Source organism: Lissotriton vulgaris, chromosome 5 (assembly GCF_964263255.1).
Source record: "Lissotriton vulgaris chromosome 5, aLisVul1.2, whole genome shotgun sequence".
Taxonomy (NCBI): domain Eukaryota; kingdom Metazoa; phylum Chordata; class Amphibia; order Caudata; family Salamandridae; genus Lissotriton; species Lissotriton vulgaris.
Window position 1 is genome coordinate 721,949,144 of NC_141693.1, and position 19,307 is coordinate 721,968,450.

General features: G+C 49.0%; 1 protein-coding gene across 2 annotated transcripts in view; it reads right to left on the reverse strand.

Moving 5' to 3' along the window:
• HNRNPH3 (heterogeneous nuclear ribonucleoprotein H3) overlaps nt 1–19,307 on the reverse strand; it is a 147,660-nt gene that overhangs the window by 60,883 nt on the left and 67,470 nt on the right. For both annotated transcript variants that reach the window (XM_086922158.1, XM_086922157.1), the window contains one exon: nt 9,273–9,359. In XM_086922158.1, the coding sequence (XP_086778284.1) occupies nt 9,273–9,359 (87 nt within the window). The remainder of the gene's footprint in view (nt 1–9,272; nt 9,360–19,307) is intronic.

A 19,307-nucleotide genomic window follows, 5' to 3' on the forward strand; every position in this document is an offset into this window, starting at 1 on the left:
CGATTCACAAAGTCTAAAGAGGGCTTTAGAAGATGACCTCATTGAGAAGGAAAAAACCAATCAAGTTGTGAAGAACTGAGCAGAGCTCAGGGAGACTCCCTTCACACGACGTGCAGTATAAAATCTGAGAGCTTGAGCCTCTGGGGAGAACATTCTGGTGGGTGCCGTCACCTGATTGGCTGCAGTTTGGTCTATACATAATGACTAGGATAGTCATGAGTGTGAGGTTGTTTTATACTGTAGCTTAGGGCTACTGTACTTCCTGGTTGGTTATTACCAAGGTTTTTGGTTTATTATAGGCATATTATTGCTTTTTTATATATACCGTAGGACTCCCACTCAGACGACGGGGAAAGATTCAGGCATGTGAATCTATGAAAGACACCAATACTGGAGAAAAGTATTTATTAGAGGATGAGAAATTCAGTGTTAATGATCTATTCACAGACAGGCAGTGAGAAGCAAGTTACTTACCTTTGGCAATGGCCTATATGATAGAGACTACCAGGCTGCAGATGCCTTACCTACGACTATCCCCTGCAGTCAGACTGGAAGATTGATTAGTTACTTACCTGTAATCCTAGTTCTCTTCCAGGTGTATGCTCATCAGTCATAAGCACTAGAATATTCCTGCCCATGCGTGGGACCCCGGAAACACAATCATGTGAAAGTATATTATATATACACACACACAATAAAACGTAAATGCAGCCTTCCATACACTCAGCTGAGTAATGCTGTAAGGACTCCCTTGTATATTATAAATAATACCTTAAAACAGGGAAAAACAAAACAGCAAAGTATGTTTGAAAACTGTTTTATTATTATTATTATTATTATTGCTTAGCACAACCCCTCAGATAGGACTAAAAGCATTGACAGCTCACAGGCTGCATTGTAGAAACATAGCATAGAACAGCTGAAAAGCTAACCCGTAGCAACATAAATATAAACAGGCACTGTGTGTTGGAGAGTAGGGTCTGCTTCCTATGGTCACCCCCACTTTTTTGCTGCAACACTCTGGTTGTTTTTCGACTTTAGTGTGGCTGTGGGCCTGCTAATCAGACCCACAGCCCAGCTGTTCTCTAAATTCATACCATGTACTTCAGGTACATACCTAATTGGGTATTGGGTCACCTTTGTGAGCCCCTGTATAGTGTACCATAGGTACCCAGGGCATAGGTGCATCCAAGGCCTACACCAGGGGCTGCAGCATGAATTATGCAACCCCTGGCTGGCCATCCAAACCGACACCACAGGCTGAACACTCAGCTTGGACAAGGTGGTGTAATCACCCCTTGCGTAGATATAGTATTCCTATATCTACCCTTATATATAGACAAATATATATACCTACCTATAAGTCACTCCTATGGCAGGCCTTGACAATCCTGAAGGCAGAGTGCTTGGTTTTATGTGAGATGGTGCTCTAGCATGAGCTGAGCCTGTCTGCAGCTTTCGGAACCATGTCCTTATAGCTGTTCTATGATATAGCCATACCATATATTCTTAAGTGCATTATAATTCTTGCGGTTAATGCTTGGCTTTATCACAACATGTTGTTTAAGGTGTCAAACACATTGAAATACTACCCCCCCCCCGCCAGTCCTGGCGGCGGGGGTAGCATTCCACCCTTCTAGAGGGAGAAGACATGTAGTTACTGCTTTACCCGGTTAAAGTTAAACAGAGCCTCAGCATCACAAAATGGATGCTGCTGCCACAGACACAAGTCTGACCTCCTGCTGCTGGACGAAACTGCGGCAGGGGAGGCCTGGACAATAGGTTTCCAGTCAAGGGAGGGGCTGGCACCTCCCCAGACAGCCTGTAGTGGATTGGGGCAGGGTGGGTTCAATGGAAAGATGCTTTTCCAGACACTGCCTGGGGAACACAAGGTGCTCCATGCATAGCCCGGTTCAAACCGGTTGCTGGGGCACTCCAGCACCAGCTCTGCCCTGAAACTGGATTAAGAGAAAGGGGTTTAACCACCCCCTTCTCAGGTTCCACCCATAGGAGGGACCTAGCAGGTAATCCAGCCCTTTAGTTTAGTATAAAGATAGGATCTGTATCTAGAGACATTAGATTATCCTGGAAAGAAACTCTGAAACGAAACTAGTGGGCCTTCGACGTTCCACATCGACTGGAAGACTGAAGACATCTCCCTTGTGGTCAAGGAGTGACCACCCTGTGCAAACGGGCACCAACAGTAACTTGTCGGTTTGCTTTGTCGACGCTCCTGTCGGAACCCGAAGACTCAGCGACTAAGGAGGAATATGCTACTTACCAGTATGCATCTGTTCTTGGCATGTAGGGCTGCTGACATTCATATCTTGTGCTCAGATCGCCGACTAGTGTTGGGTCCGGATGATTGCACTTGTTGTATTGTAATTGCATTTATATAGCGCTTACTACCCCTGACGAGGCGTCAAAGCACTTTTTTGTTGGGTAGCGCGCTACTCCGGGACCCATAGAGGATTAGTGTTGTACAAGTATAGTGAAACATGCAAGTACATTTTAAGTGGTGTATAGGTTAGTCAGTTATTTGGAAATGGAATGATAGCAGAAGGATAGAGGGGGACCAAGGTTTGTATTTATGTATCGCTTGTTGACGCACGCTATTCCGGAAGCCTCTAAAGGATTAGTGGTGAATTAATATGGTGAAATATGAGGTAATTTCAGTGGTGGATATTAGTCTGTTACTTGTAGTGAGAAGGATAGCGGAGAAATAAAAGGGGATAGCAGTATCTCCTCTAGCGGCGGCTACCTGTGCCAGCTGCAGCAGTTTGAAAAAGAGTTTGGAGGACAGCCTGGCCTACAGCAGCTTGCTGTTTTGTTTGTACATCTACACAGTAATGTTTTGTGAAAGTGTGTATGGTGGACCATGTGGCTGCCTTACAGATGTCTTCAAGAGGAATATTTCCTAGGAAAGCCATGGATGCCCCCATTTTCCTAGTGGAGTGTGATCTTGGGGGGATGGTTAAAGTGCGTTTTGCCTTTTGATAGCATATCTGAATGCATTTAACTATCCATCTGGCTATTCCAGATTTTGAAATTGGATTCCCCTTGTGCTGTGGTGCAAATGCAACGAACATTTGCTTTGTTTTCCGAAAGGATTTAGTTCTGTCCACATAGTAAAGTAGAGCTCTCTTTAAGTCTAGTGTGTGCAGGGCTCTCAGCTACCGACTGGATTTTGAAAGAACACTGGCAGTTCTATTGATTGGTTGATATGGAAATTGGATACACCTTAGGCATGAATTTAGGGTTTGTTTTAAGAACCACCCTGTTGGCGTGTACCTGCATGAAAGGTTCTTGAATTGTAAGCGCTTGTAATTCACTCACTCTTCTGAGCGAGGTGATGGCCACTAGAAAAGCAACTTTCCACGTTAGGAATTTTATTTCGCAAGAATGTAAAGGTTTGAAAGAAGGGCCCACGAGTCTGGTAAGCACTATATTGAGATTCCAGACTGGGGAAGGGGGTGCCTAGGAGGAATCACCCTTTTTAGACCCTCCATGAAAGCTTGGATTGCTGGTATTCGAAACAGTGAAAGGTGTTTTCTGTTTTGAAGGTATGCTGCAATGGCAGCAAGGTGTAGCCGTATTGAAGCGTATGCTAAGTTACATCTTTGTAGGTGCAGCAGGTAACAATGTTCTGTATTGATGCGTCTAATGGATTGATTTGGTTATTGTTGCAATAAATAACAAATCTTTTCCATTTAGCTGCATAGCACCCTCGTGTGGTTAGTCTTCTTGCCTCCTTAATGATATTCATGCAATCTGGTGGCAACTCTAAGACCTCAGGAGCCAGATCGCTAGGTTCATTTGGTTGGGATCTGGGTGTCTGATTTCTCCACGGTTCGGAGTTAGAAGATGAGGTGTAAGGTGCAGTCTTTGATGGGGAACTACGGGGAGTTCTAGGAACGTCGTGTACCAAGGTTTTCTCGCCCATGTGGGAGCAACTAGGATTAGTGTGAGGGAGTGTTGCCGCAGTTTGCGTGCTACCAGCGGGATCAGTGGTGCTGGGGGAAAAGCGTACGCAAATCTGCCTGACCAGTTCATCCATATCGCATTGCCCTGTGACAATGGATGTGGGAACCTGGCGGCAAAGTATTGGCATTTTGAGTTTTCTTTTGTGGCGAACAGGTCTATTTCTGGGTGACCCCACTCCTTGAAGAATGGTTGAATGACCTGGGGGTGAATCTCCCATTCGTGTAATTGCTGGCTGTGCCTGCTGAGCAGGTCGGCAACTTGGTTGTCCTTCCCTGGAAGGTGTTCTGCTAGGAGAAAAATGTTTTTGGGAATCGCCCACTTCCAGATGCTCTGTGCCAGATGGGACAGCTGTGGAGAGTGCGTTCCTCCCCGTTTCTGGATATAGTACATTGCGGTCATGTTGTCCGTCCGGATCAACACCGTCTTGCTGTAAAAGTATTTCTGAAATGCTTTCAGGGCTAGGAATATCGCTAGCAACTCTAGTTGGTTGATATGCAGCCTTTTCTGCTTGTTTGTCCAGAGCCCCTGTACTGTGTATTGAAGGAGATGGGCTCCCCAGCCTGTCAGTGATGCGTCCGCTGTTACTACTAGTTATGGAACCGGCTCTTGGAACAGTCGCCCCTTGGAAAGGTTTTGTGGGTTCCACCACTGCAGAGAGTTGTGAGTGAGACTGTCTACCAACACTAGGTCTTTCAGTTGTCCCTGAGCCTGGTTCCATTGCCGTGCTAGGCATTCCTGTAATAGACGCATTTGTAGTCTGGCATGGGGACAATGAATATGCAGGAGGCCATCATGCCTATGAGCTGCATAAAGACTTGAGCTGTTGTGGCTGGAATTTGCGAATGAGTCTGCTTATGCATCATGTGTTTTCCTCCCCTACACCTCTGAATGTTGTGATGCATCATGTGTAATGTGCTTATACCCCTACAGGTATTGTGATACTTAGGTGGTTGTTCTTGCTAGTACAGGTGGTGCTAGTGAGGTCCTGGTTCCCTGCGTGACCTTTTCCTAAGGTGGTTAGGGTTGCGTAGGTGGTACTTACCTGTTACCAGTGATTACTGGTTGTGTGCTCTATTTTCTATTTTGTGCGACAGTGATTTCTATTCTATGTTTTAAGTGCTAATTCTACCCAGTGCTAAGTTCTAAAAGTGTCTATTCCTGACAGGGGTCCAGGTGGCCCTGTCTTGTACACATCCTCTGTAAATTCTGCCCGCACTTGGTGTTACATTGTAAAGTGTGTGTTTTTATCTAATGTGTTTTGATATAATACAAAGGCTATTTTTATACATAACCTTGTGTGGAGTTTCCTTTGTGGTGGGCCTTGGGTGTTGTTGCTGGGAGCGCGCGCAAACACTTAACCTACATAGCCTCCAAGTTTAGCCTTGCTGCTCGTGTCACGTTACCTAGAGGGTGAGCAGGGGTTATCTTGGCGTGTAACTCCCTTGCCCCGACTTGGGAATGGTGGTCTCCAACTGACTTTGGCGCAAGCCCTGGCCAGCCAGGGATCCCATTTCTAGCACATGGAAGTTGTGTTGTCTGTTTGAATCAGAATGGAGTTGGATTTGATGGAGGGCTAAAAAGCTTTTAGAGCTAGGTGGACTGCTCGCAGCTCTAGCATGTTTATATGATAGGACTGCTCCTTGTTGGACCACCGGCCCTGCATCTGTAGACAATCCATGTGCGCTCCCCCATCCTTGCAGGGATGCATCCGTGATCAGTGACCGCGCCGGAACTGGTTAATGGAAGGGGACTCCCACCAAGAGGTTCTTCCGTCGAGTCCACCATAGAATGGACAACTTTGCTGCATGAGAAAGCACAATCCGGTCTTCCCAGTGACCTGATGCTTGATCCCACTGCTCCTCCAGATCTTGCTGCAAAGGCCTCATCCTCAACCTGGCGTTTGGAATGAGAAAAACGCAAGAAGCCATCGACCCTAGTTGAGACGCCACATGCTAGATCGTTCGCTGAGCTGTATGGAGAAGAGCATCGCATTTCTGCTGCATTGAAAAGTCTCTCCTCCAAAGGAAACGCTCTTTCTATGTTTGAATCCAGAGTGGAGCCCAGATAATGGATCGTCTGAGTGTGCCTGTGAACCGATTTTTCCATGTTCACGTGCAGGCCTAACCGGTGGAGCAGATTAAACAAACTTGAAAGTCGCTCCTTACTTTGAGGGGATGGCCATTTCTTCAGTCAATCGTCTAAGTAAGGGTAAACAAACAGACCCTTGCACTTGGTAAAGACTCGTGGGGCAGATTTCAGTCCAAAGGACAAGACCTTGAACTGGTAATGTTTGCTGCCTACCACGAAACGTATGTACTTGTTATGACGTGGAATGATTGGTATATGGAAGTACGCATCTTGGAGATCCATCGAACACCTCCAATCTACTACTTGTAGATGTGGACATATTTGATGAAGCACCAACATGTGAAACTTCTCCTTCAAGATGACTTTGTTCAGCGATCGAAGGTCCAATTTGGGTCTGAATTTGTGTTCTTGATCTTTTTGGCACAAGAAAGTACCTGGAATATACTCCCTTCCTTCCCTCGCTGAGCAGGAGGTACCTCTTCTATGGCCTTTTTTCGCAGAAGGATTACCACTTCCTGACGAAGCAACTTCAGCTGGTGAGGGCGAGATAGTTTTGGAGGAATGTCATTTGGAGGCACGCGAAAACGTAGTGCGTACTCATTGCGCAGTATAAGGAGCACCAACCGATCTTTTGTTATGCACCACTCTCTTAGATGATGTGAAACACTTCCTCCAACTGGAGTGGGCAATGGTGCCAGAGGAAGTTTGTGTTCATTGCTTCCCTGCTGATCTGGCCATATTGGAGGACTGGTGCTGATGACCTTCTCTACCTCTGTTTGACTTTCAGCCTTGGAACTGAGACTTGCCTTGGTTCTTGTTTTGGGACCACGGAGGGATTTGAACCCTCTGTTGGTAGCCCTTGCGCTGGTTGGGTCTCCATCTTCGCTTTAACTCTTTTCTTTTCCAATCCCACAGCCTTGAGTGGGTCTAACTGCTTTCATCCTAGCCATCTCCTCATCGGCGTGGGAGTGGAACGAGTGCCGTGACGCTGACTGTCACTAAAACTACAGATCTTCCACCAGAACTCACTGATGCGGGTCTCGACGTAAAGCTTATGACCTGCTCGGACAGAGCCTCCATCGACGCCGAACGTGATCTCCTTCGAAGTCTATTTTCGGCCAGTGCTAGATCTGGTCTCTACGTCTATTCTCTATTCCTAGACGTAGATTGTCTTGCTGACGACGTCAAAGTATCTCTATGCCTCGACGCCGATCGTAGTCGTGCTGTTGACGGTGGAGGGCGTCTGTTCCTCAATGCCGATCGTCGTAGTGTTGACGGCGGAGGGCTTCTGGCCTTCGAAGACTATCCTCGTCAAGCTGACGGCAGAGGGCTTCTGTTCCTCGATGCCGATCGTCGCCGTGTTGACGGCGGAGGGCTTCTGGCCTTCAACGCTGATCGTAGTTGTGAGGACGACGGCGAAGGGCTTGTTACTAGACGCCGGTCGTCGTCGGGTTGACGATGGCGCGAAGGGCGAATGAAGTGACGCACAAGTTACTTACCTTCGGTAACGATATATCTGTAAGAAACAGTAGTTCGTATTAGATTCCTTACCTTAGAATATCCCCAGGCGTCAGTCTGGATCCGGAAAAATTTGCGTAGCAGTACCCCTGCGCGTCGGTAGGTGTCTGCGGCTCCGCTTCAGTCGTCTGCGTCGGGATGACATAGCCGGAGTACACAGACGCCGCCCTCGCGCACTGACGTCAGTTCTTATACACAGCTTTTCCGCCCAAAGTGGGGGTCAGAACCAGAGGGGACCAGTTGCCGAGAGCAGCAAGTGGCCAGGGGAAGCTCACAAAGGAGGCAGGCTTTTGAAGCTTCCCCTTCGTGAACCCAGTCTATCTTGGGGGAGGAGCCCTGGCACCTTTTCCCAGGACGTGCATTGTTTCAGGCCCCAGACAGCAGCAGGCTCTCGACCCAGGGGTCCAGAGACATGTCTGGTGTTGGCAGCTGAAAGCAGCCACTCAGCCTGGATACTAGTAGTAGGTTAGTTTTCAGGGGGCATCTCTAAGTGCATCTTTGTGTTCATTTTTCATTAAATCCAACACTGGCATCAGTATGGGTTTAATGTGCTGAGACGTATGATACCACACTTCTCTTCTCAGTTTTCAGTGTAGCCATTATTGTGCTATGGAGTTTGTAATGACAAACTCCCAGCACCACACTCTTAATGGCAGCACTGCACTTACAATGTCCAAGAATGGACATAGTAGGGGTACACGGGTCATGCACCTGTACCCTCACCACTGGTATAGTGCACACAGCTAGAGGGGTGACTGACCTATACCAGGGTAGTGGGTTGTAGGCACGGCACACAGATGTGCCATGGCGACTTTTCACTCGGTTCTGCACCAAAACACGCAGCCTGCAGAGGCAATGTAAGAGTAATGGTACAGGACCTCTAAGAGTGGCACAAAAAATGCTGCAGCGCTTGGAGGCTCTCTCTGGTCACAGTGCCCTGGGTACAATTTACCAGGGGCGGACCCGAGGCCAGAGAAGCCAACTGGGTTTAGGCTTCAATGCTGTTTTAGGGAAAGAACATAGGCCCTGGGTACCTTCTTAGCAGGAGCCCAGGGCACACTCAAAGCACATCAGCAATTCAGCAAAAAGTGGGGGCAATCGGCAGAAAAAGGGCACTCTCTCACACTAGGCACGCATTTCATTGCAACCTGTTCTTTTGCTACTCCAAGAAGAATTCTGGCCACTGTAGCCTCGTACTTGGCTGCATTATGACTAAGTGATTTTTCAAGGCCTTCCCGAAGAAAGGCAAACTTCAATACTTAAGGTATATGGCTAAAGTGCTCAGGGTCCCCACATATTGGGGGGCTGGGGGGCATGGTGGTTACAGGCTATGAGCGCTTATGACTATCATGGAAATCCCCTACGAGAATGAAGTCAGCAGGTTGAGACAGATATGGTGGCTGTAACATCACATCTAGGACGGGTCCAAAGCAGAGCCCCACAATAATGCAGAAAGGTACTGCACATAAAAAAGTCTCTAGATCAAGTCTCACTTTGGAGTATTCACACAGTGATGAACTTGTGTTAAACAGTTCTTGCTAAACAGATATTTGAGACTCTGCAAGTAGCAGGGAATATGCTTTGTGCCAAATGAAGGTGCCCAATTAAATACTAAATCATTCATCAACAATAAAGAGATTTGTGGGTAGATGCCAGAGTGGACTTACATTTCTACTACTTACCCATTCCATCTCGGCCATAACCAATTGCTCCCATTCCAGCACCTCCACCAGCAGTTGAATTCAGAAAAAGTTCAATATAACGATGTTCTAAAGGAAAAATACATGTCACTACACAATTGGCACAAAATATATACTGAGCATTAAACCAATAAAAATACGTTTATGGATTTGCATGTTTTGAATTCTCTAGGCAACTTTATGTTCACTTAACGAATGTGCTACTTACCAGTATGCATCTGTTCTTGGCATGTAGGGCTGCTGACATTCATATCTGTGCATAGATCGCCGCCTAGTGTTGGGTCCGGATGATTGGACATTGTTGTCCTGGAAGAGTCTTCGAAGTATCACGAGATAGGTGGCTCCTCCCCTGGACTACAGTGCGCATGGGCATCTACTCCATCCTCAGATTGTTTTTAGCCATTGTCGCCAAGATGGAGTGAAACTTAGTGAATGATGACCATGCTAGAAGTATATGTGAATTCTGCAGCTGCTACAGGCGCCGGGGAGGAGGGCGGGCGATCTGAATGTCAGCAACCCTACATACCTAGAACAGATGCATACTGGTAAGTAGCATATTCGGTTCGAGGCATGTGGGCTGCTGAATTCATATCTGTGCATAGAATACATAGCAGTCCCTCCATTAGCGGCGGCTGCCCGTGCCAGCTGCAGCAGTTTGGAAAAGTGTTTTGAGAACAGCCTGCCCTACAGCTGCCTGCTGTTTGGAGTGCACATCAACACAGTAATGCTTGGTAAATGTGTGTGTGGTAGACCATGTGGCTGCTCTACATATGTCTTCCAAAGGAATGTTTCCAAGGAATGCCATAGAGGCCCCCAGCTTTCTGGTGGAGTGGGCCCTTGGTGGAATGGTGAGAGTACGTTTTGCTTTCAGATAGCAGATCCACCTAGCAATACCAGCCTTGGAAATAGGGTTACCTTTGTGGTGCGGTGCAAAGGCGACAAAGAGTTGCTTAGTCTTCCTAAATCATTGGTCCTATCGATGTAATACATCAGGGCCCTTTTGACGTCAAGGGTGTGGAGCATTCTCTCCGCCAATGACTCAGGATTCTGGAAGAAAACTGGCAATTCAATAGTCTGGCTGATATGGAATTGAGACACAACTTTGGGTAGAAATTTAGGGTTAGTGCGAAGCACCACCCTGTTAGAATGAATTTGAATAAATGGCTCTTGGATAGTTAGGGCTTGTAATTCACTAACTCTCCGTAGCGATGTAATCGCTATGAGGAAAGCCACTTTCCACGTTAAGAAGGATTAGTTACTTACCTGTAATCCTAGTTCTCTTCCAGGGGTATCCTCATCAAAGTCATAAGCATTAGAATATTCCCGCCCATGCGCGGGACCCCGGAAACAATATATTATATGTGCCCCACATATACATATACATATATATATAAATATATATATATATAAAAATAAGCAATTGCAGCCAAATAAAACAGAAGAGCTGGAATATGCTGTGAAGAATTTCCACCATACATGTGTATTAGCATTAGAAACATGAGAAACAACACCAATGCTTGTTTAGAAACTGTTTTAATGCTTAGAAAGCAGTAGAAATTCTTATAACACACTGTAAGCATATACAGCTCCCAGGCTGCATTGCAAATACCCAGTCTAAAAAGACTGAAAAGCTAACCCTGTAGCTGCATGTACCAAAACTGACGCTGTGCCTTTAAGGCACCTCTGCCCCTAGCTTCCCATCATGCCTCAGGGGTTACAGTTAGGTCAGTTGTTCTTTTCGGAGACTGAAAACAAAACCATGGTAGTAACAGGTTAAAACATCTCCTACTTAATAAACAAAGCCCTTTGCCCGGGGAGGCGGGAGGGTTGCTTATGACTTTGATGAGGATACCCCTGGAAGAGAACTAGGATTACAGGTAAGTAACTAATCCTTCTCTTCCAGGGGATCCTCATCAATAGTCATAAGCATTAGAATAGAGTAGCGAGCCTCACCTCATCCCTGCGGGCAAAGGAACCAACAGGTAACATTCACATTCGTAGGCCCAAAAGTAGGCCTTATTCTACCCAAATAGGTTTCTCAAGGAGGCTTGCCCTACTTGGGAATCCGCTCTGGAATCAGACTCTAGGCAATAATGCCTTGTAAAGGTATGGACTGATTTCCATGTCGCAGCCTTGCAAATTTCTGACATGGGAATGTCATGTAAAAATGCTATCGTGGCTGCCTTCCCTCTAGTGGAATGAGCTTTGGGTGATTGTAACAAAGGTTTGCCAGCCAGCTGGTATGCTAGTTTGATACATGAAACAATCCATCTGGAGATGGACCTTTTGGCTGCTGCAAACCCGGTCCTCATTGAACCATAATTGACAAAGAGTTGGTCTGTCTTTCTGGTGCCCTTCGTTCTTTCTAGGTAAAACTTTAGCACCCGTTTAAGATCTAACGAGTGCAACGACCTCTCAGCTGGGGTCGATGGGTTAGGAAAGAACGAAGGAAGGGTAATCGCTTGGTTTATATGAAAATCCGATACCACTTTTGGAAGGAAAGATGGATGAGCCCTCATTACCACTCTGTTGTGGTGAAACACAGTGTAAGGTTCCTTGGTGCAGAGTGCTTGAATCTCGCTAACCCTGCGAGCAGAGGTTATTGCCACCAAGAAGGCCGCCTTCCAAGTGAGATGCTGCAAGGAGGCCTTGTGTATAGGCTCAAACGGTGTAGACATCAGCCTGGAGAGAACCAGGTTCAACTCCCAGGGAGGAGAAGGATTTCTCACAGGGGGATATACCTTCTTCAATCCCTGAAGGAAATCCTTAACCACTGGGACCTGAAAAAACGATGTTTGTGTAGGTGATTTTCTGTACGCTACTATGGCAGATAGGTGAACCCTAATAGAAGCGCATTTCAACCCTGATGTCGCTAAGTAAAGGAGGTATGGGAGGACTACCTCTTCTTGTCCTTTGGTGGGATCAAAGCCATGGTCCTTACACCAAATGAAAAATCTTTTCCACTTGAACGCACAAGACGCCCTTGTGGAAGGTCTCTTTGCCTCTCTTAAAATACTCATACATTCTGGAGGCAGATTTAAGTGTCCGTATTGCAAGACCTCAGGAGCCATGCAGTCAGGTTCAGCGACGGGAGGTTGGGATGCAGGATCCTCCCGTTCATTTTGCTCAACAGGTATGGCCTGCACGGCAGACGTCTGTGTGGACACAGCGACAGATGTAATAGGTCTGGATACCACCATTGTCGCGGCCAATCCGGAGCAACTAGGATCATGTCCATGCTCGATCTGATGAGCTTGGCCACCACCTTCGGAATCAGTGCCAGAGGAGGAAACGCATAGGCGAACATTCCTGTCCACTCCAGCAGGAGAGCGTTCCCTTGTGTCCCTGGCCGGTGGAACCTGGATGCGAAGGCGTGGCATTTGGCGTTTTCGTCGTCCGCGAATAAATCTATGTCTGGACGGCCCCAGCAACGGAAGAGTTCTTCGACTACTTCGTCGTTTAGCACCCAGTCTGGCTGATCTTCGAAGTGCCTGCTGAGTGCGTCCGCTTTTGTGTTTAGCTCGCCTGGAAGGTGTACTGCCACCACCGACAGTCCCCGAGCCAGAAGCCAGTGCCAGATTGTCTGGGCCTCCTGAGACAGAGGGCGAGACTGAGTTCCTCCCTGCTTGTTCAGATAGAACATAGTTGTAGTGTTGTCCGTCTGAACCAGGATTTTGTCCGTTGTGATTGCTGGAAGGAACGCTTTGAGCGCCAGATGAACTGCTCGAAGTTCCAGCATGTTGATGTGGTATGTCTGAAGGTTGGTCGACCAGCGACCCTGGATCTGAAGATGACCCATGTGAGCACCCCAACCTTCCAGAGATGCGTCCGTTACCACAGACAGCGAAGGAAGAGGTTGCTGAAAAGGGACTCCCTGCAAGACATTCCGAGGGCGAGTCCACCACTGTATTGAGGTCAGTGCTGCTTGAGATTGGGAGGATCGAATCATCCTCCCAATCTCCAGTCGCTTGGTCCCACTGATCTTCCACAGACTCTTGTAGAGGTCGCATCCTCAACCTGGCGTTTGGAATTAGGAAGATGCAGGACGCCATGGAGCCCAGTAGAGAAGCTACTTCTCGCACCTTTGGACGAGGAAACTGAAGTAACTTTCTGCATTTCTGCCCCATGGAAGATAGTCTCTCCTGCGAAGGAAACGCTCTTCCTAAATTTGTGTCTAGAACTGCTCCCAGATAGTGGATAGTTTGCGTGGGATGCAGGACTGACTTTTCTGTGTTCACGTGGAGCCCAAGCCTGTGTAGTTGTTGAAGACACAGATGACAGTCTTTGGTGGCTTGACGAGGGGACGGACTCTTCAGGAGCCAGTCGTCTAGATATGGGTACACAAAAAGACCTTTCTTGTGTAGACATGCCGCTACCACTGCCATGCACTTGGTGAACACCCTTGGTGCGGATTTTAGTCCGAACGGAAGTACTTTGTACTGGTAATGCTTGTTCCCTACCAGAAACCTTAAGTACTTCCGATTCCCTGGTGTTATAGGAATGTGGAAGTACGCGTCCTGTAAATCCACTGAACACATCCAATCTCCAATTTTTAGATGAGGACATATCTGATGAAGTGCCAGCATGCGAAACTTCTCTTTGACCACCACCTTGTTGAGGGTTCGAAGATCCAAAATCGGTCTGAACTTGTCCTCTTGGTCTCTTTTGGGGACTAGAAAGTATCTCGAGTACACTCCTCTCCCCCTTTGGGGTGGGGGTACCTCTTCGATTGCGTTTTTCTTTAAGAGGACGCTCACCTCCCTCTTGAGGAGGTTTAGATGGTACGAGCGAGTCTTTTTTGGAGGAATCGGTTGTGGTCTCTTCCGGAAACGTAGCGCATATCCATTGCGCAGTATATTCAGCACCCACTGATCTTTTGTGATGCTGACCCACTCTGCCAGGTGTTGCGAAGCACTTCCTCCCACTGGAGTGGGTAACGGCGCCAGAGGAAGCCACTGCTCAGGCTTTGCCTCCTCTAGGCGTGGTAGAGGACTGATGATGTCCGCCTCTGCCTCTGCCTGATTTTCCTCCTCTGTATTGTGTCTTCCCTTGTGGCTTGTTCTGAGACCATTGAGGGGTTTGAACCCTCTGTTGGCCTCCCCGGTTCTTGTTGGTCTTGAAGCGTCGCTTGAACGGCTCTTTCTTCTTCTCCAGACCAACCGCCTTCACTGTGTCCAATTCGGTTTTCATGCGGGTCATTTCCTGATCGGCATGTTCCCCAAAGAGTGAAGATCCTGAGAAGGGCAGATTGAGGATGCGTTGCTGGGCATCTGGTTTGAGACCAGTTAACCGCAACCAAGAAGATCTCCTCGCACATACCCCATGTGAGTAGGCATGTCCTGCTAGAAGGGCGTTGTCTGCAGAAGAACTAATCATTTGGTTCGCCACCAAACAGCCCTCCGTCACTGTTTCCTCAAAGTCCTTCTGGTCCTCCTTGGGCAATTTCTCTTTGAATCGTTCCATGGAGTCCCACAGAGCTCTATCGTACCTGCCGAGAAGTGCTGAGGCACTAGAGACTTTCAGGGATGAAGCTGCTGTGCTGCACACTCTGCGTCCCCAAGAATCTTGGGTCTTGCTGTCCTTGTCAGGAGGAACTGAAGAAGAAGGAGCGACTGCGTGATTCTTCCTAGCAGAGGCTACGATAACTGAGTCCGCTGCAGGCTCCCCTTTAACAAAGATTGGATCCGAGTCGGCCGGCCTATACTTTTTCTGGATACGTGCCGGTACCGCCCTGATCGCTGCTGGCGTGAGAAAAACCTCCTTGATTGGGTCCATTATCCCTGGAACCAATGGGAGCAAAGGCCGTGAATATGATTTGTGACGAAGGGTCTCAAAAATCACAGTAGTGGAAACTTCTGGAACAGCCATTTCTATTTGAAGTTTTTGAGCACCCCTTTGTAGAACGTCCAGATATGTGTTGACGTCGTCAAGCGGGGAAGCTCTGGAGCGAGGGCTGTCCGCCAGCGTTGGGGAGTAATCCCCTTTAGAAGATCTCGAAGAAGATGAGGAGGAGGATGATGGTGTTCTCCTTCTCCTGTGGTGAGATTTTTCCTTCCTCACTGGCGATCTTCTCGGCCGGTCTTCCCTTCGAGGAGAACGTGATTCTCTCCGATGCTCCCTTCGTGGAGATCTCGACCTCCTTCTCGGTGTTCGAGACCTGGGATGCTCTCTCCGTGGCGATCGGGAGACCCTGGGGGTATGCGACCTTTCCGCTCTTCTCTCCCGAGAGCGTGATCGGTGCCTGATCGGACTCTGTCTGTCTGTCTCTTCTATCAGTCTCTGAAGAGGTGACCTGTGGAGTGGGCTTACATATCTTTGTAGCCTCTCCGTCGCTCCAGAATCCTTCCAGTTGCTCAACGGAGCATACCATCTTGGCGAGAGTGTCATCTTTCGCTGAGGCAACGGACTTCTACTCCTGGAAGAGGACTGTGAGAAGGTGGCCTGATATGCAGTGCTCACTATTCTAGTGAACACTATGTATCAGTCCAGCAACCCTTATTGATGATTGGTTGTAAGTCAACCTTATAGACCAGCTATCCTAGTAGCGTGGATACGAGCAGTCTAAGGCTAAAGACTCGAGAGGGCGTGTTAAGCCAGCTGTTTACCACACATATACCCCTTGAATACCAAGTGAAAGGACACCACACAAGTGTTATGAAAATAAACAGTTATTTATTTAAAGATCACAACAGCCCTGTACTCTTTATGAGGACAGGGTACTAAGCACAAACCAAAACTCTTACAAAAATACTTAAGTTAGCACAGTATATACAAATGCCCGAGGGGCACGGAAAACCATATACTCTGAAAGTGGAATGCGAAATTCCTAGCAGGTAAGTACAGTACTAATAGCTTTTGGAATCGCTAGGACTTGACTAGGGAATCGTTAGATTACTTCTAGGAGGCCTAGGGGACTCGGGTGCAGTGTGTGCACTCTCACGCGAGATGCGGGACAAAAGTCTATGGTAGCTAGGAATTAGAAAGTTAGTGTTCTCGGGCGAACCCGACCTGGTAGGGAGAAAACGAAAGTAGATTCTGACCCTTGGATAGTGAGGCTATGCTGGGGCACCGAAATGCCGAAGTTACCTAGCCCAGGGGCTGCAGCTGCATAGGTCTGAAAAGACGTCGGGAATCCTCGTAGACGGACCAGGAGCCGGAAGAAAAGATGCTGGCCGGTGACCAGTGAAGAAAGTTCAGTTGGATCCAAGCCTGGATCTCGAAGATAGATGACACCTGAAAGCAGAGGGGACCAAGTTCGAGACTACTAGCCAGTAGTCAGTGGGCACCAGGAGGGCACCGGATGGTGGCCACCTCGACTAGGTGAGTGGGTGACGCTTGACTCGAAGATCTCACGGACCAGGAGGAGTTGTCGGCGACCAGGATGGAGGATCGAGCTGTCCCACGAAGATGGAAGCTGTCGGCGTCGCTGGACCCAGGATTGGGCAACAAAGCCTTGGCAAATTCAAGCCCACGCGGTGGACCTAAAATGGCGTCTGGAGTGGACCAGGAGGGTCCGGGGTGCCTCTCTTGAACAAGGAAGCAAGGGCCAGCCTGGAGCAACCAGACCAGCAGTCGTGAAGTCGTTGGGCGTCGTTTAGAAGGCCACAAGCCAGCCGGCTAGTAGCCAAACAACGCGGTGCACAGCAAACAGCAGAAGGGCCCCACGCCGATCGTGGAGATGCAGGGGGGCTGATCTTGGGTGCTGGAGCTGCGCAGGGTCGGGGCTTCTCGGACCCCAAAGCACTCACCAGTGGAGGACACGGTGGGCTTGCAGTAAAGATGTCGTGCAGTCTTGGCGATCGTCGGTCCCTTGAGGTCTCGTCGCACTCACGGTTCTCAGCTTGGCTGTAGAGGTGAGTAGAGGTCAGAGGTGCCAGGGAAGCCGGGTCTCGTCGAGCTGGGTCGTCGGATTCGTGAAGAAGGACTTGCAGCAGACCGCAGTGTTCTTTAGGATGGTGCCCGCTTGATGCAGGGTGACTACTCCTTAGCCACAAGGGAGAATCTTGAAGAAGAAATCGTGAAGTCCTTTCGAAGAAAGTGGTATCTTGATTCCAAAGATGATCTAATTTGAACAGGGGGCCCGCTCCCATCTTTATACTAAAAAAGGGGGCTGACCCGGTGACTAGGTCCTGCCTATGGGTGGGACTAGGTGGGGGGTGGTTACACCCCTCAGCCATGCCGGACTTCCCCAGGCCAGGGGCTGGTGTGCCCCTGGAACTGGTTCAGACTGGCCTATGCGTAGTGAGCACCGGGGTGCCACTCAGCAGTCACCTTCCTGAAAAGCCCTGCCTACCCAGGATACACAAAACCATGTCTGGGACGGTGCTAGCACCGCCCCTGACAGGAAACCCTTTGTCCAGGCTCCCCTCACTGGGAGGACTCCCAGCTGCAGGGGGTCAGACTCGTGTCTGTGGTGGCAGCATCCATTTTGTGGAGCTGAGGCTTCAGTTAACTTTAACCGGGGTTCACAGTTACATACATGTCGTGTCCCTCTAGAAGGGTGGAATGCTAACCCCGTCGCCAGAATTGGCGAGGGGTTAGTATTCCAATTCGTATGACACCTTACTCGACATGTTTTGATAAAGCAATACCAAAGATAGCATTTAACCGCGAGGATTATAATGCACTTAAGAGTATATGGTATGCGATATCATGGAACAGCTATTAGGACTTGATTCCGCAAGCTGCAGACAGGCTCAGCTCATGCCAGAGCACCATCTCACATGATTCCAAGCACTCTGCCTTCAGGATTGTCAAGGCCTGCCATAGGAGTGACTGATAGGAATCTGTGTGTCCATTTTAGAGTTAGGTATAGGTATACTACACCTACAGCAAAGGGTGATTACACGACTTTGCCCCAGCTGTCATGCAGCCAGTTGTGTCAGATTTAGGAGGCCAGCCAGGGGTGGCATAATACATGCTGCAGCCCCTGGCAGCCCTGGGTACACCCATGCCCTGAGTTACAGGGTCTGATAGGGTGGCCCAGTACCAATTGGAAATGTACCTAGGGTACATGGAATCCATTTTAAAGAGAGAGCAGTAGGCCTGGGGTCCTGATTGGCAGGGTCCCAGGTCGACTATGTCCAAAACCAGCTAAAACACAGGGCAAAAAGTTGGGGGCAACCATAGTCAGGATGTACCTTCCTACAAGGACCTCGATGAGCTAGAGGCACTTGAGGAGGAGTGGTGAGAAGCTGATTGAGTCACCAAAATAGTCGAAGGCACTGAAAGAGATTTGTCTCACTGGTGTTGGCAGACGTCTTAAAAGTCTTTCCCTTGACGTTGAACGCCTCTGCGGCGTCGACGGAGTGATAATCTTCGGCGTCGCTGACGACCTGTGCTCTCTCGACGTCGACCTGTGATGTCGAGCCGATGACGGAGTCTTCTCCCTCGACGTCGAACGGCGTCGTCCTGCCTTCGACGGAGGTCTCGACGTCGAACGGTGTTGCCCTGCCGTCGACGGAGGTCTCGACGTCGAACGGCGTTGCCCTGCCGTCGACGGAGGTCTCGACGTCGAACGGCGTTGCCCTGCCGTCGACGGAGGTCTCGACGTCGACCGACGTTGGTCTGTCGGCGACGGAGATGGCATTCGACGTCCTGTCGTCGACGAAGCCCTTGATGTCGACCTGGCATGTGGCGACGGCGGAGGATCGGACATCCTCGACGTCGAGCGCCGACACGCCTTCGACGATGATCCCTTCCTCGACGACGATCGTCCGAGGGGGCTCTTGCTCCTCGACGCCGAGCGCCTCCGTGGAGACGTCGGCGGAGGCGTCACTCTTCGAAGCCTGTCGACGTTGAGACGACGGCGAGTGTGTTCTGTCTCTCGACGCCGACCGTCGCCTGGTTGACGGCGGCGGAGCTTTCTTAGTCGTCGGTGATTTTCTTTTCGACGACGATTTCCTCGTCGACGCCGGTCCCGACGTCGACGGAGCTTTTTCTTTCGAATTGTCCATCAGATGTCGTTTTTTCAGCGCCGAGCCCGGCGCTGAGGTTGATGGACGCTCTGACTTGCCT